The sequence below is a fragment of the Jaculus jaculus genome, chromosome 4 (assembly GCF_020740685.1).
Source record: "Jaculus jaculus isolate mJacJac1 chromosome 4, mJacJac1.mat.Y.cur, whole genome shotgun sequence".
Classification (NCBI taxonomy): Eukaryota; Metazoa; Chordata; class Mammalia; order Rodentia; family Dipodidae; genus Jaculus; species Jaculus jaculus.
The window spans coordinates 38,420,809-38,439,077 of record NC_059105.1 but is presented as its reverse complement, the minus strand read 5'-3'; the positions used below and the strand labels follow the sequence as shown (position 1 = coordinate 38,439,077).

Sequence of the window (18,269 nt, the reverse complement as noted above, 5' to 3'; positions counted from 1 at the left end):
CACACACACACACACACACACACATATTTGTTGTTGTTTTGTTTTGTTTTTTTGGTTTTTCGAGATAGGGTTTCACTCTAATCTAGGCTGACCTGGAATTCACTCTGTATTCTCAGGGTGGCCTCGAAACCATGGAGATCCTCCTACCTCTGCCTCTCCAGTACTGGGATTAAAGGTGTGTGCCACCACGCCCAGCTGAGCTGTATTTTCACACTGGGTTTGTACAGTGTTCACTTCAGATCGCTTTTGGTCAGCCCGAGTGTCTGCACTAACAGCAGGCCACGCCATACCTGTCACCTGAAAACCCATGCACTACTGCTCATCATTTATGCCAAGATTTAGCTACTTACACAAATGCCAGCTGACAATTCACAGAGGTTATACCTTGTTTAAAAGAAATGATCAATTTTAAAACTTTATTTCACTTTTAAAGTATTAACCTGTTTTGATGTTGCAGCAAGACAACTTAAAACTCTCAATAATTAATACAGAATTACTCACAGAACTTTGGGTCTGTCTTTATCACTCTCATAGAGACTGGGCTTATAATAGGTTCCAGTGATTTTTATGCCAGATCCCCATTCTCCACTAAAATAACCTTCAAGATAATCTCCATTTGGCATAGTTAGAGTTCCCTGGGTAAAGTTATAGGGAAAAATGTAGAGTTAGAGGAAGTATTTCCAACTTAAAAAAAAAAATCAAGAGGGAAAAAATAAGCACGAAATGTGTAACATTTCTTTCTAATTTGCTCCTTATTAGTCTCAACTTTGATAAACAAACATGTACACACATGTCCAGAAAGAATGTATGAAAATAATCCACGGAGAAAAGTCAAAGGACAAAGGTGGAAAGTATTTCTAGTTGTATAAAACAAGCACACAACTTATTAAGATGTATGAGACAATGAAAAAACAATGATTACAACAAATTTCTAGTGATTCATACCAATCTTGGAAAATATGAAAGACCCAGAGTCAGCAGTTGGAAATTCCACCTTGCAAAACTAGAATAAGGAGAGCAAACTAATTCCAAAACAAAGAGCAGGAAGGAGATAATGAAGATCAGAACAGACGTCAGTAACATAGAAAGCCAAATGTATGAGAGAAAAATCCATTGACATTAAAAATTGCTTCTTTGAAAATTACAATTAAGCTAGGCATGATGGTACATGCCTACAATTTCAGCACTTAGCGATAGAGGCAGGAGGATCAGGAGTTCTAGGTTATCTGTGGCTATATAAGACTGTCTCAAAAGATGAAAGAGGGCTGGAAATATGGCTTAGCAGTTGAAGCTGCTTGCTTGCAAAGCTTGCAGGCCCTGGGTTTGATTCCCTAATATCCATGAAAAGATAGAAGCACAAAGTGGCATGTGTATGGAGTTCATTTGCAGGGGCAAGGGGGCTCTGGTGTGCCAACACTCTCTCAAAAAAATAAAAATAAATTACTCTATCAAAAAATAAATAAGGGCTGGAAAGATGGCTTAGCGGTTAAGCGCTTGCCTGTGAAGCCTAAGGACCCCGGTTCGAGGCTCGGTTCCCCAGGTCCCACGTTAGCCAAATGCACAAGGGGCCGCACGCATCTGGAGTTCGTTTGCAGAGGCTGGAAGCCCTGGCGCGCCCATTCTCTCTCTCTCCCTCTATCTGTCTTTCTCTCTGTGTCTGTCGCTCTCAAATAAATAAATAAAAAATTAAGAAAATAAAAATAAATAAATAAATAAATAAAAGCGCCGGGCATGGTGGCGCACATATTTAATCCCAGCACTTGGGAGGCAGAGGTGGGAGGATTGCTGAGAGTTCAAGGCCACCCTGAGACTACATAGTGAATTACAGGTCAGCCTGAGCCAGAGTGAGACCCTACCTCGAAAAACCAAAAATAAATAAACAAATAAATAAATAAATAAAAGTATAAGAAAATAAAAGGAGAGGCAAAGAGAAGACAGAAGAAATAAGAAAGGATAAGAACAAATAAATAAGGAAGGGATAGAAGAAGAGAGAGAGAAGATATAGACAGATGGGCAAAAGATCTGAATAGACATTTCACTAAGACACATGAATCAGGAATAAGCACATGAAAATATGCTCTGCATCACCAGTTACTAGGTAAATAAAGACTAAAACCAGGAAAGAGGGCTGCAGAGATGGCTCAGCGGTTATGTGCTCCTCCTATGCAAGCACAGAGGCCAGAGAGGGGCCTGAAACCCCTGGAGGACTTGTCTCCAGATCCCATATAAACCACCAGGTATGGCCACTTGCACCTATAACCCCAGTCCAGCAGGAGATCAAAGACCCAAGAATTGTTAGAGTCCCACAAGTTCCAGAATCAGTAGAGCCCGGGTGGAAGAATGTTCCACTCTGGCCACTGCAGACAAGCACCCCTGCCAGGGGCAAGCATTATGGGGCATACAGGCTGAGGCAAGAACACATGTACATGCGTTCACCATCCAGGCCATGCCATGCCACATACACATCATACACAGGAAATACCACCTCACACTCATTAGAAGGAGTATAAGGAGAGACCTGAAGCCAGGTGTGGTGGTTCACACCTGTAATCTCAGAGCTCAGGAGGCTGAGGCAGAAAGATCACTACAAAGAAAGAGAGAAGGGAGGGAGAAAGGGAACCAAAATTTGCTTTCGAACCTTTCCACTAAGAGTCCAATCATCGGAAAATTCTCCCTCATAGATAGTATCATCTTCGGAAAGTAAAACCCCACTGCCCTGTATGGAAAAAAAAAAAAAAGTACAACACACAAAATGCAGAGTAACTTAAGAGTACATACAGCTATGTTCCCAGAGCCCCCCAAAATCTTAACAGAAGGAAATAGTACAAGGGAAGTAAAACAGGGCCAGGCATGGTGGCTCATTCTTGTAACCCCCAGCAAGGGCACATGCAGGAGGTTTGTCAAGAGTTCCAGGCCAGGCAGCGTTACACAAGGCTGGCTTGAGTCACAGAGTAAAACACTGTCTCAAGAAATCCAAAACCAGGCTAGGTGTGGTGGCTCACACCTTTAGTCCAGCACTCAGGAGGCTGAGGTAGGAGGACCGCCATGAGTTTGAGACCAGCCTGGAGATACAGACTGAGTTCCAGGTCAGCTTGAGCTAGAGTAAGAACATGCCTCAGAACAACAACATAAAGAAAACCCGAACAACAAAAAAGTAAAACATTAATAAAAAGATGATTCAAGAAGCTGGGGGTGTAGGGGTCTATAAAGTCAATAGTAACTACATGCCAATATTCCACTCACCATCATCTTATTAAGATGGAAATTGCCTTCATAGTATAATCCAAACTGGGTAACTACCACTCCGTTCCCTTGACATACATCATCTTGCCACATTCCCATATACTTTTCTCCTCTGCACAGAAAAAAGAGAAATATGAAAAGAAAATGCAAAGAGAAAGCAGAGAAAAACAATTACTATGCAGTAGTTCACAGTTATACCCCTAGATTAGTGTTGGTTCCGTTTCTCTAGTACAAGTGGTTAACTGAACCCTCAAAGGATAATGTGACAACAAAAGACATTTTCTCAGAGCATCTTCTTACAGAAGCAAAATACTGTGGCCGGCTACATAGACTCTACGTACTTCCTTAATCATTTTGAAGTGTGTGATTTCAAAAAGAATACTAAGGATTCAAAACACAGCTGACAGATTAAACCTCTGAACAATTTTTCCTTGTCCAAATAATTGAAATAAATAGGATTTATCATAAAAGGCTCAATTTTCACCTACTTAAACTTAGAAAAAAGCTTATTAATCTCAATTAAAAAGACAAGTAGGAAGCTGGGTGTGGTTGATGCAATGCTGTAATCCCAGCCCTTAGAAGGATGAGCCAGGAGAATCTGAGTTTGAGGACAGCCTGGGCTACAAAGCAAGACTGTTTCAAGTGGTAGATGGGTAGGTAAGTGGGAAGGAGAGGAGAAGGGAGAGAGGGAGGGAGGGAGGAAGGTAGTTCAGTGGAAGAGTTCTTGCCAAGTACACACAAATCCCCAGGTCTGATTCTCAGTACCACCAAAAAGGGCGGGTGTTCTACATTAATTCTAAAGCAAATTAGGAAGCCGGGCGTGGTGGCGCACGCCTTTAATCCCAGCACTCAGGGAGGCAGAGGTAGGAGGATCGCTGTGAGTTCGAGGCCACCCTGAGACTCCATAGTGAATTCCAGGTCAGCCTGGGCTAGAGTGAGACCCTACCTCGAAAAACCAAAAAAAAAAAAAAACCAAAAAAATAAATAAATAAAGCAAATTAGGTCAAATCAAATATAGAAACACAGAAGAACTATAAAAGAACTATATTCCTCCTCAAGGTTTAATTAACTAAACTTAACTAGGTAGACTTAATTCCTAGTTGGTTAGCATTAAAATAGAACCCAAGGGCTGGAGAGATGACTCAGTGGTTAAGCAGTTTGCCTGCAAAACCTAAGAACCTGGGTTTGGTGTTTCAGTACCCATGTAAGCCAGATATACGAAGTGGCACATGCGTCTACAGTCCATTTGCATTGGCTAGAGGCCCTGACATGCTCATTCTCGCTCTTTCTCCTTCTTTCCCTCAAATAAAAAAATAAAAATAAAACATTTTTTAAAAAGAGAGAAAACAGAATCCTAAACTGACAGGAAGACCCAACCAGGAAGATGTTTAGATGCCATTCTATCTATAACCCCAAAGGGAATGCCCACTAGTTTCTCCCTACTTTCTTCCTACTTACTATTGACTTGCATTAAAGATTTTTCTGTATAATAAAAATTTCAGGACTGGAGAGATGGCTCAGTGGTTAAGACACTTGCCTGCAAAGCCTAAGGACTCAGGTTCAATTCCCCAGTACCCATGTAAAGCTACATGCACACGATGGCACATGTGTCTGGAGTTTGTTTGTAGTGGCTAGGGGCCCTGGCATGCCCATTATCCACCTTTTTCTTATAAATAAATAAATAAATACATAAAATGTATTTGAGACAGCAAAACCTATTGAATGTGAAAAACATTAGGGGAAAAAACAGTATCGGTGTTAATTTTGAATAATGTGGATTTTGTAAAGAGTGCTTATTTTTGGCCCGTAAGAAAATGCCTGACTACTGTTTCCTAATGGTAAGTTTTGCTTTTTGTTTGGGGGGTAGGGGAAGTGGTGGATATGGTCTCATTATCTAGCCCAGGCTGTCCTCAAACTTTCAATCCTCCTGCCTCGGCCACCTCAGCTGTGATTATAGGCATGCACCATTGTACCAGGCTGAAGAGTTTTCTTAATGTTGTTTAATTAATTCTGAGGTTTGTTTTGTTTGTTTGTTTGTTTGCTTTTTGGTTTTTCGAAGTAAGGTCTCACTCCAGCTCAGGCTGACCTGGAATTCACTATGGAGTCTCAGGGTGGCCTCAAACTCTCTGCAATCCTCCTATCTCTGCCTCCCGAGTACTGGGATTAAAGGCATGCGCCACCAAGTCCGGCTAATAATGTTGTCTAATTAAGATGCTCAGTTCTTATTTGATTATCAGAATTTGGGGAAGTCAGGAGCCTTATCCTCAGTGCACAGTGAGATTAGCAGCACACCACAGTACCTGGTGATATCATCAAAGACCCCATATCCTGCTTTCTTATCCGTTACCCACTGGCCAATGAACATGCTGGGAGAAGAGGAGGTCAGCTTTCCACTCCGGAGGAGACCATGCCCATGACGCATGTTATCTTGAAAGCAGCCTTCAAATACTTCACCAGAGGCGTAACTGTGGTTAGAAAGAACAGAGATTAGATGCATATTACCAAGTCTAGAAAATCCCAAACTATACTCTCTCTGGTAGTTATACTTATTTTGTTTATAAGAACATTTTTTGCTAGTAAAAAAAAAAAATCAGTTTGGAATTACTGAGCCTCAGAAATTAAAGACAGAATGGTAATATGGTATTTTGCATTAATATGGAAAAAATTGTGTTTAGTCCCTTATAGGGAATTTTGTCTAACTTGACTTGAGAAAGAAAATTAAATTTAAATATAGCATATGGAGAAAATTATGGTCTATGTAAGTACAATTTAGACAAGAACCACATTTAATAATATTTTCATCTTGTGATAGGTGAGGTGATGCACTTTAAAGGAAGACTTTGTAGAGAGTTTTAGTGATTGATTACAAGAACAAATAAAAGTTACTCCTAAAAACTCTGGCTACACAAATTTTAGTTTTACAAGGTTCTTTGAAAAACTAACACCAGTCCAACAACCTTTCCAATGCATATCATTACCTATAAACTCCTTGGCCACACATTTTTCCTTCTTTCCAATGGCCTACATAGTGGTCTTCTTTATTCAGGGCCTTGTTTGGGATTTTATATTCACCATAACTGAGAAGGAAAAAAAAAAAACAAAAAACAGAAGAGACACTGATGATATGCCCATCTTTTTGTGTGCATCTGTAAGTAAGCATCTTAACAAGGAAGGTAGAGAGAAAAATTCCTACAGTAGGAAAGGGATAACTGGGGCCTTGGCTTAAGCTGTATCAGTTAGCTAAAGACTTAGAAAGTCTGGGAGGAGGGGGATATCAGACCAGACCACAGGAGAGAGACATTCTATTCCAAGGCCAAGGAAAAGCAGAAAACCTGGGCTGGAGAGATGGCTTAGTAGTTAAGCGCTTGCCTGTGAAGCCTAAGGACCCTGGTTTGAGACTCGATTCCCCAGGACTCACGTTAGCCAGATGCACAAGGGGGCGCACGTGTCTGGAGTTCGTTTGCACAGGCTGGAGGCCCTGGCGTGCCCTTTCTCTCTATCTGCCTCTTTCTCTCTCTGTCTGTCGCTCTCAAATAAATAAATAAAAATGAGCAAAAATTTTTTTTAAAAAAGCAGAAAACCTGTGCCCTCAGCTTATCTGTCACTAATTAGCAGCATCAATTTAGGTAAGTCAAAGCAGACAGCTCCCTCATCTGTGTAATAAGTACGGAAAAGCAAATTATCTAAAGTCTGTTTTCATTCTAAAGATTAAAAGATGCCACAAATATGCACATTATCACACATGCACATTCACCTTTCCAATTTATATATCTCTTTATAGTAAAGTTTCTTTTTAGCATGACACAAAATATTTCACTGCCATAAGTTTATCACATAAGTATATTTACAATGTTAGAAATGTAACAAGCTTATAGAAAAATAATGTCATATTGTCATTAGGACAATGTGTCACTAAAGGCCTCACTTTTACAAACTGGGCATGGTGGCACATGCCTGTAATCCTGGCACTTGGGAGGTGGAGACAGGTTATCTTTGGCTACAAAAAACAATTAAAAAATAAAGAAATAAAGGTCCATGTGTTCTCTTTTAACAGAGGGAGGGACAGGGAAGCAACTACTTGAAAGCGAGGCTTGAGGTGCAGCTCAGCAGACACTTGCCAAGTACTCACAAAGCCCTGGGCTGATACTCAGCACTAGCAAGGCAGGGCACGAGTATTTCTATAAAACTACTAGAGTAGAATTTCTCTGTCTGTTATGCCATGGGGACACTACTGTTGCCATGGTTTCACCATCATCATCACCCTAGCTTTCTTCATGCTCAAACATCCGCATGAGTCCCAACAGGGGGCGCCTGTGTGTCCAAACAACACAACATAAATTGACTGCATGTTTGAAAAACAACTCTCAACATAAAACAGTGTGGCCAGATTTGAATTCATCCTCATATTTTAAACAATTTCCTTACCCATCCTCCAAGCCATTCCTGAACATGCCAGAATACATCTTCCCGTCAGGCCACTTCAAAACCCCCCTGGAAGGCACAGCAGAGTAACAAGTCAACTAATGTTTCAAATGATAACCGTCTGCAGCACATAGCTATCACCCTCCCCCAGGGACAAGGCCTAAGCAGTTTTCACCTGCCATGAGGCTTTCCTGAAAGCCAGCGCCCATCGTAAGTGGCGTCCTTTAGGCGAGGATCCTTGTAGAAAGTGTATTTGGCACTTCGTGAAATGGGTGGCTCCTGTCTCTGGACACTGCTACCACCTCCACAGGCTGGAAAATCAGAGGTCCCCCTCAAGGCCTGATCCACAGCTTGGCTTATAGCCCGGAGCCATTTCGTCTAGGAGCAAAAAGGAAATGTCAGTAGGCTTAAGGCAACAATTCAGCAAGCATTGCTTCAAATCCTGCTAGCTGTCCTCGCTGTGCACGCTTTTCCTATCTCCTGTTGCCTTTTCTTTTTAAGATCAGCCTCCGCAAGCTGACGCCTTTAATCCTGGCACTCGGGAGTCAGAGGTAGGAGGATTGCCGTGAGTTCGAGGCCATCCTGGGCTAGAGTGAGACCCTACCTTGAGGAAAAAAAGAGATCAGCCTGGGCTATACAGTGACCTCCAGGTCAGCCTGAACAAGAGTGAGACCTTTGTTTCAAAACAAAACAAAACAGGCTGGGCATGGTGGCATGTGCCTTTAATCTTAGCACTCAGGAGGTCAAGATAGGAGGACCACTTTGAGTTCAAGGACAGCCTAAGGCATAGTGAATTCCAGGTCAGCTTGGGCTAGAGCAAGACTCTACCTCAAAAAAACAAAAAAAGGGCTGGAGAGATGGCTGAGTGGTTAAGCGCTTGCCTGTGAAGCCTAAGGACCCCGGTTCGAGGCTCGGTTCCCCAGGTCCCACGTTAGCCAGATGCACAAGGGGGTGCACGCATCTGGAGTTTGTTTGCAGAGGCTGGAAGCCCTGGCGTGCCCATTCTCTCTCTCCCTCTATCTGTCTTTCTCTCTATGTTTGTCGCTTTCAAATAAATAAATAATAAATAAATTTAAAAAACAAAAAAAATAAAGTAAAATAAAACAAAGCATTTAACAAAGGCAAAAGCCAGCCAGGCGTGGTGGAACATACTCATAATCCCAGCACTTGAGAGGTTGAGGCAGGAAGATTGCCACAAATTCAAGGCCAGGCTGGGCTACATGGCAAGACCTTTTTTATAAAAATAAATAAAAAGAACAAAAATAAAAACAAGAAAGGTAAAGTCCTACAATTTTGGCTTAATGAAGACTGATCTAACAGCTAGGGAGATGGCTCAGTGAATAACACCACTTGTTGTGCAAGCATGAGGCCCTGAGTTCAACCCTGCACCCCTGTAAAAAGCCAGGCATGGCTGCAAAGGCTTGAGACCCTGTGCTGAGGAGCAGGGACATAAGATCTGCTGGGGCTCACTGGTGAGCCAGCCTGACCAAAATACAACAGTTCTAGGTTCAGTGAGAAACTGCCTGATGAGATAAAACAGAAGAGCAAGAAAGGATACCCAGTGTTCTACCCTGGTCTCTGCACATATGGGCATGGGGCATGAATATTTACACCAACATATGCATACACGATACACACACACATTCACCTACATCATACACAATAAAACAAAATTAGACACTGAGGAGCCTCAAAATTCAACAAAGCTAAAAAAAAAAAAGTGGTTGTTGAGAGCTCAGCACTAAACAAGACTATCTGGCATGCCTTCCTTCCAAGACTCAGGGAACACTGCAGAAGAGAAGATTAAAAATGTAAGAGACACAAGGTGGGAAAGCAAACATTGGCACTGACTGTCCTCTGGACATGAAATGACTGGTGCATTCATGACCTCCCAGTGGTCGTTACTCCCAAGACCTGCACAGTCAATATTCCCACATAGAGGAGGAGGACGATGAGAGAAGGACTACTTGGAAAGAGGAGGGGCTTCGTGGAATAGGGGTGGGGGAGGGGACAAAGATGGTATAGGATAAGAATACCAGCAAATGGCAATACGTTTGTTCACATATTAAAATTCTTGAAAAAAAATTTAAAGGCTGATATGGGTTATCAGTAAAGCATGAACAAATTTCATTTCCTCTTTACTATCATAAAAGGCAGAAAAGGCGGCTGGGGCAAAGACAGAAAGAAAATAGCATTTTGGACTAACCTTTTCCTGGGGTGTTGATGAAACCAGAGTGAACTGCTCTTCTGGTGTAGTTATCTTTAAGCCATTTCTAAAAATGGTCACAGAGATTTTTTTTAAAAAGTAGGTATAACAACCTGTGATTACAATACCAAACCTTAAATATGCAAGGCGGCCTGTTTCCTTGGGGGGGGGGGCGCCCGGGTGTGAGCTCCGCAGGGCGGGGAAGGGAACAGACTCCGCTCCGTAGTGACAGTGGAGAGGAGGGCAATGGAGATGGCCTGCCACCACGTCTCATGACTTTCCCGACGGGGCATTTGCTACTGTCCAGCGTGGGGAGGCAGCTCCCAGGCCTCCTCACCCCTCCCCGCTCAAGCCGACACGGAGGGGGCGCGGCGGGAAGAGGAGGCGCACTTACACACTGCCCGCTTCTTCGGAGAGCGGCTCCACCCACAGTGTGGCCAAAGGGAACACGTGGTGTGTGGAGAACTGAAACAGAGACCGGACGGGAGAGCGCCTGTCAACCTGGCGCCGCAGCTCCTCCCGGCACCGCCCTCGGGCCCCAGCTACTGCCCTCCCCGCGGCCCACGCTCCTGCCCAGGTGCCAGGAAACACGCTCTCTGCTGAGGGTGCGGCTCGGCGGGGGAGCACGCACTGACGCTACCAAAATAGAGTAAAAGCCAGCTCAAGTGCAGCCCACACCACAGTAGCAAGCTGTAACTCGGCATTCTCTTTTATCCAAGTTACAGAGAAATCACAACAGTTTTTAACACAAATTGACGGTACGCAGGCATGTACTGCATAATGACATTTCAGTCAATGACAGACTGAGTCTAGTCCACATAAAGTTAGTAGCACCATAAACTTATGATAGAGCTGAAAAATTCCTACTGCCTACTGGTATGCTTGTGGTAACACTAATGTGAACACACATGTTTACGTAAGTTGAGATACACAAATACTTTTTGTGTGAGAATAGTGATGTTCACGAAACACCACATTTTTGAGAACAGATCCCATCATTAAGCAACACACGATCGTAGTTACTAAGTTCAGTAGTCCTCCTTCCAGAGCCTCCTTACACAGGTCAGAAATCCAGCCTACCTGGGCATGGACCAGGGCATCATTAAAGAGAATGAACCAATTCACAGAAAACCTGCCGGCGTGCTGCAGCGACAGGGCCCGGTTACTGCTCTCACACAGCAGCCGGCGCTCGGGCTTCCTCAAGGAGTCCTGCAATTAGAGCACGTCACTGTCAACAATCAAAATGAATGAAACAGACACAAGTCACATTTAGGGAAATGTGTTAGTCATCTCTTACATTAAACCCATACTCGAGAGGAGCCACACACTTCATAAAATTAGAACGCAAATGAAATTAAAAGGAAGACAGAACAAACTACAGAAAGCAGGTCTTCAGAGAGGATTCCCCAAGTGGCCAGGATGTTATATTTAGAACACTCATTGCTATGCTTCTTAGACATGCTCAGAAAGGGATCATTAAAGAGTTACAAACATAAACACTTGAGGACCAGTCTGCTGCTAAGGAAATGCCTACTGTTTCCTGGGGTAACAAGCAGTTGGCAAGGCTTACCGTCATTTTTCCAGGAAAGGTCTTCCAGAAGCCCAGTGTGTACTCTGCTTCCTTCCTTTTCCTGACGAGATGGAGAGCAAGAGACTCGTAACAAGAACTGGAGTCCTGTAATTTCTGATATTCTGGAGATGCCTGGAGATCAGTAATGGAGGGGGGGAGATAAAGAATATAAAACACTTGTCCAGAATCTGTGGCCTCTGTGTAGTTTGAATATATAGTATCTAATTCACGAAGAAAATCTGCCTGAGAACAGAAGTGGTACACTAAAGGCATCTGGGAAAACAATAGGAAGTGGAAGATGGGTTAACATCTGAGAAAAACCAACACTGATTTCTCTTGGCATTTACTAAAGTAGCTTAATTCCTGGCATGAATCTACCAAGAATGCCGGCCAAGTGGCAACTCCATTGCCACACAGGCAGTGCAGTGGCTAGGGCTCTAAGAGCTTCACGTGCTCCCGCTCAGCACGCACTCCACACACATGGCCAGCTACTGGATGCATGGCACTTACACCGGACTCTCAACTTAGACACAGCTTCCTAAAATGAATACAAACAATCGGACAGGGCCCTGGATGCACGCTGAGCCTGTTTGTTTTCATATATACACAAAGGGATATATATATATATATACACATACATACATATATATATATATATATATATATGCACACACACACACAAACATGCATACATACACACACATATACATACATACATACATACATACATATATGCTTTTATTCCCCTCCCCTGTTCCCTTTCCCTGGGGCCCCTCCTCAGTGGAGTTATAGGATTCACCATGGGGTCATGAAGGCCTTAGTCAGTCCCAAAATGGCAGTGGGGGAACCATGCCTCAAGGTATTCCTACCCACACTGTGACTGGCCCCTCTTCCATAATGGAGAAAGAAATTTTAACTAGACGTGTAAATATCAAATTTGGAGGCTCCAGATCTTTGGGTGTCTGAATCCAAACAAATGACTGATTGCTGCTGGCTTCCCAATTACCCAGGGGGGGATAAGAGAACTTACCACTTCAAAGCAAGTAGCAAGCTTTAGCAAAACTTTTGCATAATTATGAAGTCGTCTGATTGGCAAGAAAAACAGGGTATTCAGTATTTCCATCAATTGAGTGTTTTCATCATTGACTTCTGATAAATTTTGCAACAGCTCTTGGTTTTTATTTAAAAAATCACTGGAGATAGAAGAAAAAGACATTCCGTTAATTATTTTAGCTTAAATAATATGAATGATATTACACAAAAAACTTTACTAGGAAGCACCTTTTTAAGAATGTATATTATAGGTATTATGAAAACAGAATATAAAATCAATAAAAGGACCCAGGAAACTCAAAAGAACCTATAAAATGAGGGTTTTTTTAAGTGCAAAATGTGAGGAAATCATCAAGAGTTCAAGGCCACCCTGAGACTCCATAGTAAAATTCCAGGTCAGCCTTGGCTGGAGTGAGACCCTGCCTCGAAAAACCAAGAAAAGAAAGAAAAACAGTGGAAGAAGATCAGAAATACACACATCCTCGGCTACACAGCATGTTTGAGTCTAGCCTGGGCTAATGTGAGACCCTGTCTTGAAAACAAACAAGCAAACACAAGACCACTCTACTGGGCTGGAGAAATGGTTTAGTGGTTAAAGCACTTGCCTGTGAAGTGTAAGGACCCAGGTTTGATTCCCTAGAACCCATGCAAGCCAGATGCACACAGTGCAACATGTGTCTGGAGTTTGTTTGCAGTGGCTGGAGGCCCTGGAGAACTCGTTCTTTCTATCTGTTCTCTTTTACTCTGTCTTATATAATAGGTAAATTAAAAATTTAAAAAGTTAAAAAAAAAAAAAAACCACTAGTGAGCCCCTATCATGTTCCTTGACTTTAGGCATAAATAACAGTCCAATGTAAAACAAGCAATTTGCACCCAGTGTCTTAGGTACAGAATGGTTTGAAAAAGACATCTACCCAGCTTATAAGACAAAAGAAATTCTTTCAGAAGAACCACCACACAAATGAAATCCTTAAGGAGTAGAAATTAGCCAGTAAAAGAGGAAAAGGAACAATAAAGCACAATAAAAAGGTACAAAACATAGTACTAGTAGCTTTAATAGAAATAGTAACAGACTTGTGCCTTGGGAAATGAATCAAATATCCCACAGTTTCAAGGACTAATCAGAGACCAAATGACACCACTCCTTGTTATTTCCAAAGCCAAAAATCACAGGAATGCACAGCAACTCTAATTGCTCTCATCAACTAGAAGAAAAGCAAAGCTCCTTGCTCCAATCATTAGCAAGGAGCTAAATAGCTCTCAAGCCTTCCATTTGGAAAACTACAGGAACTATAGGAAACAGTAAACAATTAAAAAATTCACAGTAAAGCGAATTATGTGTGGAGACTTCCATGGTGAGATCTACAAATGCACTGCAAATTGAAGCCAAAATTTTATTTTTATATTCAGATTTTTATATATTCATTATTAAAACCATATTACGAATTTTAATGCTGATGAGGAATCCACTGAGACAATGCTCATTGGTCCAAAATATATAAAAGATCTGTCGTGGGCTGGAGAGATGGCTTAGCGGTTAAGCGCTTGCCTGTGAAGCCTAAGGACCCCGGTTCGAGGCTCAGTTCCCCAGGTCCCACGTTAGCCAGATGCACAAGGGGGCGCACGCGTCTGGAGTTCGTTTGCAGAGGCTGGAAGCCCTGGCGCGCCCACTCTCTCTCTCTCCCTCTATCTGTCTTTCTCTCTGTGTCTGTCGCTCTCAAATAAATAAATAAATAATTTAAAAAAAAAAAAAAGATCTGTCATGGAGCACAGTAGTAATCCCAGCACTTGGGAGGTGAGGACAGGAATAACAGGAGTTCAAGACCTGCTTCAGCTACATAGAAAGTTGGAGGCAACCTGGCTAGATGAGACCCTAAAACACAGCAAGAGCAAAAGAGGAAGAACAGGAGATAAAGGGAGGAGGGGAAAGGTGGACAAGTATGATTCACTTATATAAGGTACTTAGAACAGGCACGTTGGTAGAAAGGGAACAACTGAGGCTACCATTGTCTTAAGGGAGGAAACATTGAGGAGTTATTACCCAATGGGTACTTTGTGTTGGGGACAGAGACAAAAGATTTGGATATAAATAATGGTGATATATGACACCTCTGAGTTATACACTTATGACTGGTGAAATGATAATGCTAAATATCATGTTACTTTTTTAGAAGTGTACAACCTGAGCAGGGTATGATGGTGTAATCTTTAATCTCAGCACTTAGGAAGTGGAGGCAGGAAGTTCAGAAGTTCCAGGTTATATAGTGAGTTCAAGGTCAGCTTCAGCTACATGGGACCCTGTCTCAAAACCAAAATGAACTCCCACCCCCCAAAATGTAGAAAAATAAAAGGCCTGAAATAAGTCAGCACTCAGGGAGGAGCTGGGTTCTGTGCCTTCAACCTCAGTGCCCTCAGTACCTCCTACTCCCCATGGCAGTCAGGCTATGGGCGGTCCTTTGCCAGAGTCCATCAAAGTCAACATTTTCATTCCTGGGTAAAATTACAACGTCAAAACTTCCCTTGGGCTGGAGAGATGGCTTAGCGGTTAAGCGCTTGCCTGTGAAGCCTAAGGACGCTAGTTCAAGGCTTGATTCCCCAGGACCCACGTTAGCCAGATGCACAAGGGGGCGCACGCGTCTGGAGTTCGTTTGCAGTGGCTGGAAGCCCTGGCACACCCATTCTCTCTTTCTCTATCTGCCTCTTTCTCTCTCTGTCGCTTTCAAATAAATTTTTTTTTAAAAGTTTTAAAAAAAAAAACTTCCCTGGACACCCCAAAACACATACCACCACACAGCACCATCTCTGGCTGTTAGAAGGATAACTGGAAGGTACGTGTATTTGCTTACATAGCAGGCTTGGCAAGAAGCTGGAATCCTCCCATGACCAGGAAGTTGGTAATTGATGTGCAATACCTAGAGTGAGAAAGAAAACCCTGGATATTAGTGGCGAAATGCAGATGAGCTCTTCAGTTTTCAGACAAGTATCTAGAACAGGTATTTCTTGAAGTCTCACTCTTGAGTTTCACAACTCCCATAATGTCTACATGAACTGTAAAGGCCTGAAGAAAAGGACAAGCAGAATGTAACAGTGATCATGGGGGAGAGGAACAAAGGAGTTTGGTAAATATGTTCATAGGAAAGGAAAATTTTAAAGCACGAAAGCTGAGCTGGTGTGACGTTGCACACCTTTAATCCCAGCCCTGAGGAGGCTGAGGGAGGCAGACTACCACAAGTTTGGAGCCAGCCTGGGCTACAGAGTGAGTTTCAGGTCAGCCTGGGCTAGAATGAGACCCTACCTAGAAAATAGGTAAATAAATAAATAAGTAAAACACTAACAGCACCTATAGTTGTGTAGATAGTAACAAACCGGAGAGAACAATTAAAACTGTGGGATTTTTCATAAAACTTTCTCTAGTTTTATTTTCCAATGGAGATTTCCTTCAGAAAAGAAACATAAGTGAAGGCTAAGAAAACACATGAAAAGAGTGGAGTAAAAAAAGTATTAGAAAATGCTGATTAAATATTCCCAGACTGCTTAGAAGCAAATGTAGATCAACTGCTTTGAGCCAGGAGTACGTCTTTCAAACACCTGGGCTAGCAATCAACTGATTTTGAGAAAGGGAAATTCTTACTAAAAATAGCCCAAGGGGCTATAGATTAAAAAAAAAATGTTTAAAATGGTAATTTTTATAATATGCATTTTATCACAATTAAAATAACTTTAAAATTCATAGTTTTATTGTCCAATGTATAGGAATGAATATTATGGTTTTATAAGTAGCTTAAGGTATCAAAAAACCCATCAAACAGCATTTTTAGGTATAAGGCCTACATATATAATTATGAAGTAAAGACAATTCAAAAAAGGAAAATTGTACTAGTAAAAGCTGAAACCATCACACAAAGAACAAAGTCTAATTTTAAATGACATATCGGTATCATGTTATTATTCTTCATGTCTGAAAGATGATGTGGTATATGATTCAACCAACGAATTTCTTCTCAGACATCAGCTTCAAGTACATTCAGTGTGCTTAGGGCTGTAATCAGTTACATGAAGAAGTCTGAAAGGGAAAGTACTAAGGTGATCAACAGAATTTAATTTCTACTGATGGGAGGAGGGGTAATTTTAAATTTCCTTTTGATTATATTTATTTGCAAATAAAAAACACAGAACAGGAAATCCCTCCCATCAGGTGTTCTCACTGGTCCCATGCCGTAGCTCAGGGCACTTCCTGGCACTTAGTGGGCACTAAGTAAATTTCTGGTATATGCATGAGGTCTAAATAAATTATGCATAAAATGAATACACAGTTCAGATGAACAACATAACATTAAAATAAAAATGGCTCAGGGCTGGAGGGATGGCTTTGCAGTTAAGGCGTTTGCCTGCAAAGCCAAAGGACCTAGGTTCAATTCCCCAGGACCCATGTTAGCCAGATGCACAAGGAGATGCACGTGTCTGGAGTTCATGTGCAGTGGCTAGAGGCCTTGGTGCCTCAAAGTATAATGAAAATACAAATAAAGAAGAAGTGAGAAATATCTTAACTTAAACTTTCAAATATACTTTGGATGGTTTTTACCTAAAAACCATGAAAATAGCTGGGTGTGGAGGAGCACACCTTTAATCCCAGCACTCGGGAGACAGAGGTAGGAGGTGTGCCATAAGTTGGAGGCCACCCTGAGACTTCATAGTGAATTCCAGGTCAGCCTTGAACTACAGTAAGACACTACCTTGGAAAAAGAAAAAGAAAAAGAAAACAAAAATAAACTTGAGTAAGGGAAGGGGGAGGAAGGTTAATTGTAACTTAGTATGAATGAAAAGAACACATGCTATCAGAAAAAAATTAAAAAGAAATAAAAGAACCTTGGATAATTATCCTAGGTTTTATTGGGAGAATACTGCTATGCTAAATGTAGTTAGGCCTTCTAAACCCTCTATTTATGCAACAGTAAAAAGCAGGCATCAAAACAGCTCTATGGGTCTGGAGGGATGGCTTAGTGGTTAAGGCGTTTGCCTGCAAAGCCATAGGACCCAGGTTTGATTCCCCAGGACCCATGTTAGACAGATGCAGAAGGGGGAGTTTGTTTGCAGTGGCTGGAGGCCCTGGCACACCCATTCTCTCACTTTTTCTCCCTACTTCTCTGTCAAATAAATAAATAAACAAATATTTTCTAAAAAGCTCCAAATTTACATGTCTTAAAATAATTTAGTTCTTTATTTCCTCAAATTTTGGTATAATTTACTCATGTAAACAAAATTACCATATTTACTATAGTACATTTCATATAAAAATGTATATTATAAATCATTGATAGAATATAGAATATAGAAGGCAATACAAGAATTTATTACTTTTTAACTTTTTTCCCCTTATAGAAAATTGAACTTTAGTAATGCAGTATTATAGTTGGCTTATGATAAGACACTGCTTTTCAATTTCTATTACCTTATATCACTCTCCCTAATCTAGTCCTTCTGATTTAGGAGCTGTTCTCCTTGGCAGAATAACCCTGCAGAGACTGAACATGACACGGGACTGGATACTTGCTCTGTGTAACTATCCAAGAAGAGACTCGCATGCTTCAGGATGACCAGACTCCGGGCTTCCTTCAGTCCCTGCAGGAAGCTGCTCAGTGAGGCTCCATGCTGACCAATGAGGTAACACAGCTTGCTGAATCGGCTCGCCACCTCCTGCAACAGCTGGACTGTAGACACACTGCCCAAATTTTCTGCAATGAAATAAGGATGATTATGATGATCACATAAAGACTA

The 18,269-nt window shown here is 41.8% G+C and overlaps 1 protein-coding gene across 3 annotated transcripts in view; it reads right to left on the bottom strand.

Annotated features, from left to right (window-relative positions):
* Positions 1-18,269, bottom strand: part of Als2 (alsin Rho guanine nucleotide exchange factor ALS2) — an 82,343-nt gene that overhangs the window by 21,781 nt on the left and 42,293 nt on the right. For all 3 annotated transcript variants that reach the window (XM_045147244.1, XM_045147245.1, XM_045147246.1), the window contains exons 11-24: positions 18,046-18,226; positions 15,341-15,406; positions 12,472-12,634; positions 11,442-11,573; positions 10,952-11,080; positions 10,266-10,336; positions 9,872-9,938; positions 7,841-8,043; positions 7,669-7,734; positions 6,222-6,320; positions 5,544-5,708; positions 3,244-3,355; positions 2,639-2,716; positions 502-635 (exon numbers count right to left, since the gene is read on the bottom strand). In XM_045147244.1, the coding sequence (XP_045003179.1) occupies positions 502-635; positions 2,639-2,716; positions 3,244-3,355; positions 5,544-5,708; positions 6,222-6,320; positions 7,669-7,734; positions 7,841-8,043; positions 9,872-9,938; positions 10,266-10,336; positions 10,952-11,080; positions 11,442-11,573; positions 12,472-12,634; positions 15,341-15,406; positions 18,046-18,226 (1,666 nt within the window). The remainder of the gene's footprint in view (positions 1-501; positions 636-2,638; positions 2,717-3,243; positions 3,356-5,543; positions 5,709-6,221; positions 6,321-7,668; positions 7,735-7,840; positions 8,044-9,871; positions 9,939-10,265; positions 10,337-10,951; positions 11,081-11,441; positions 11,574-12,471; positions 12,635-15,340; positions 15,407-18,045; positions 18,227-18,269) is intronic.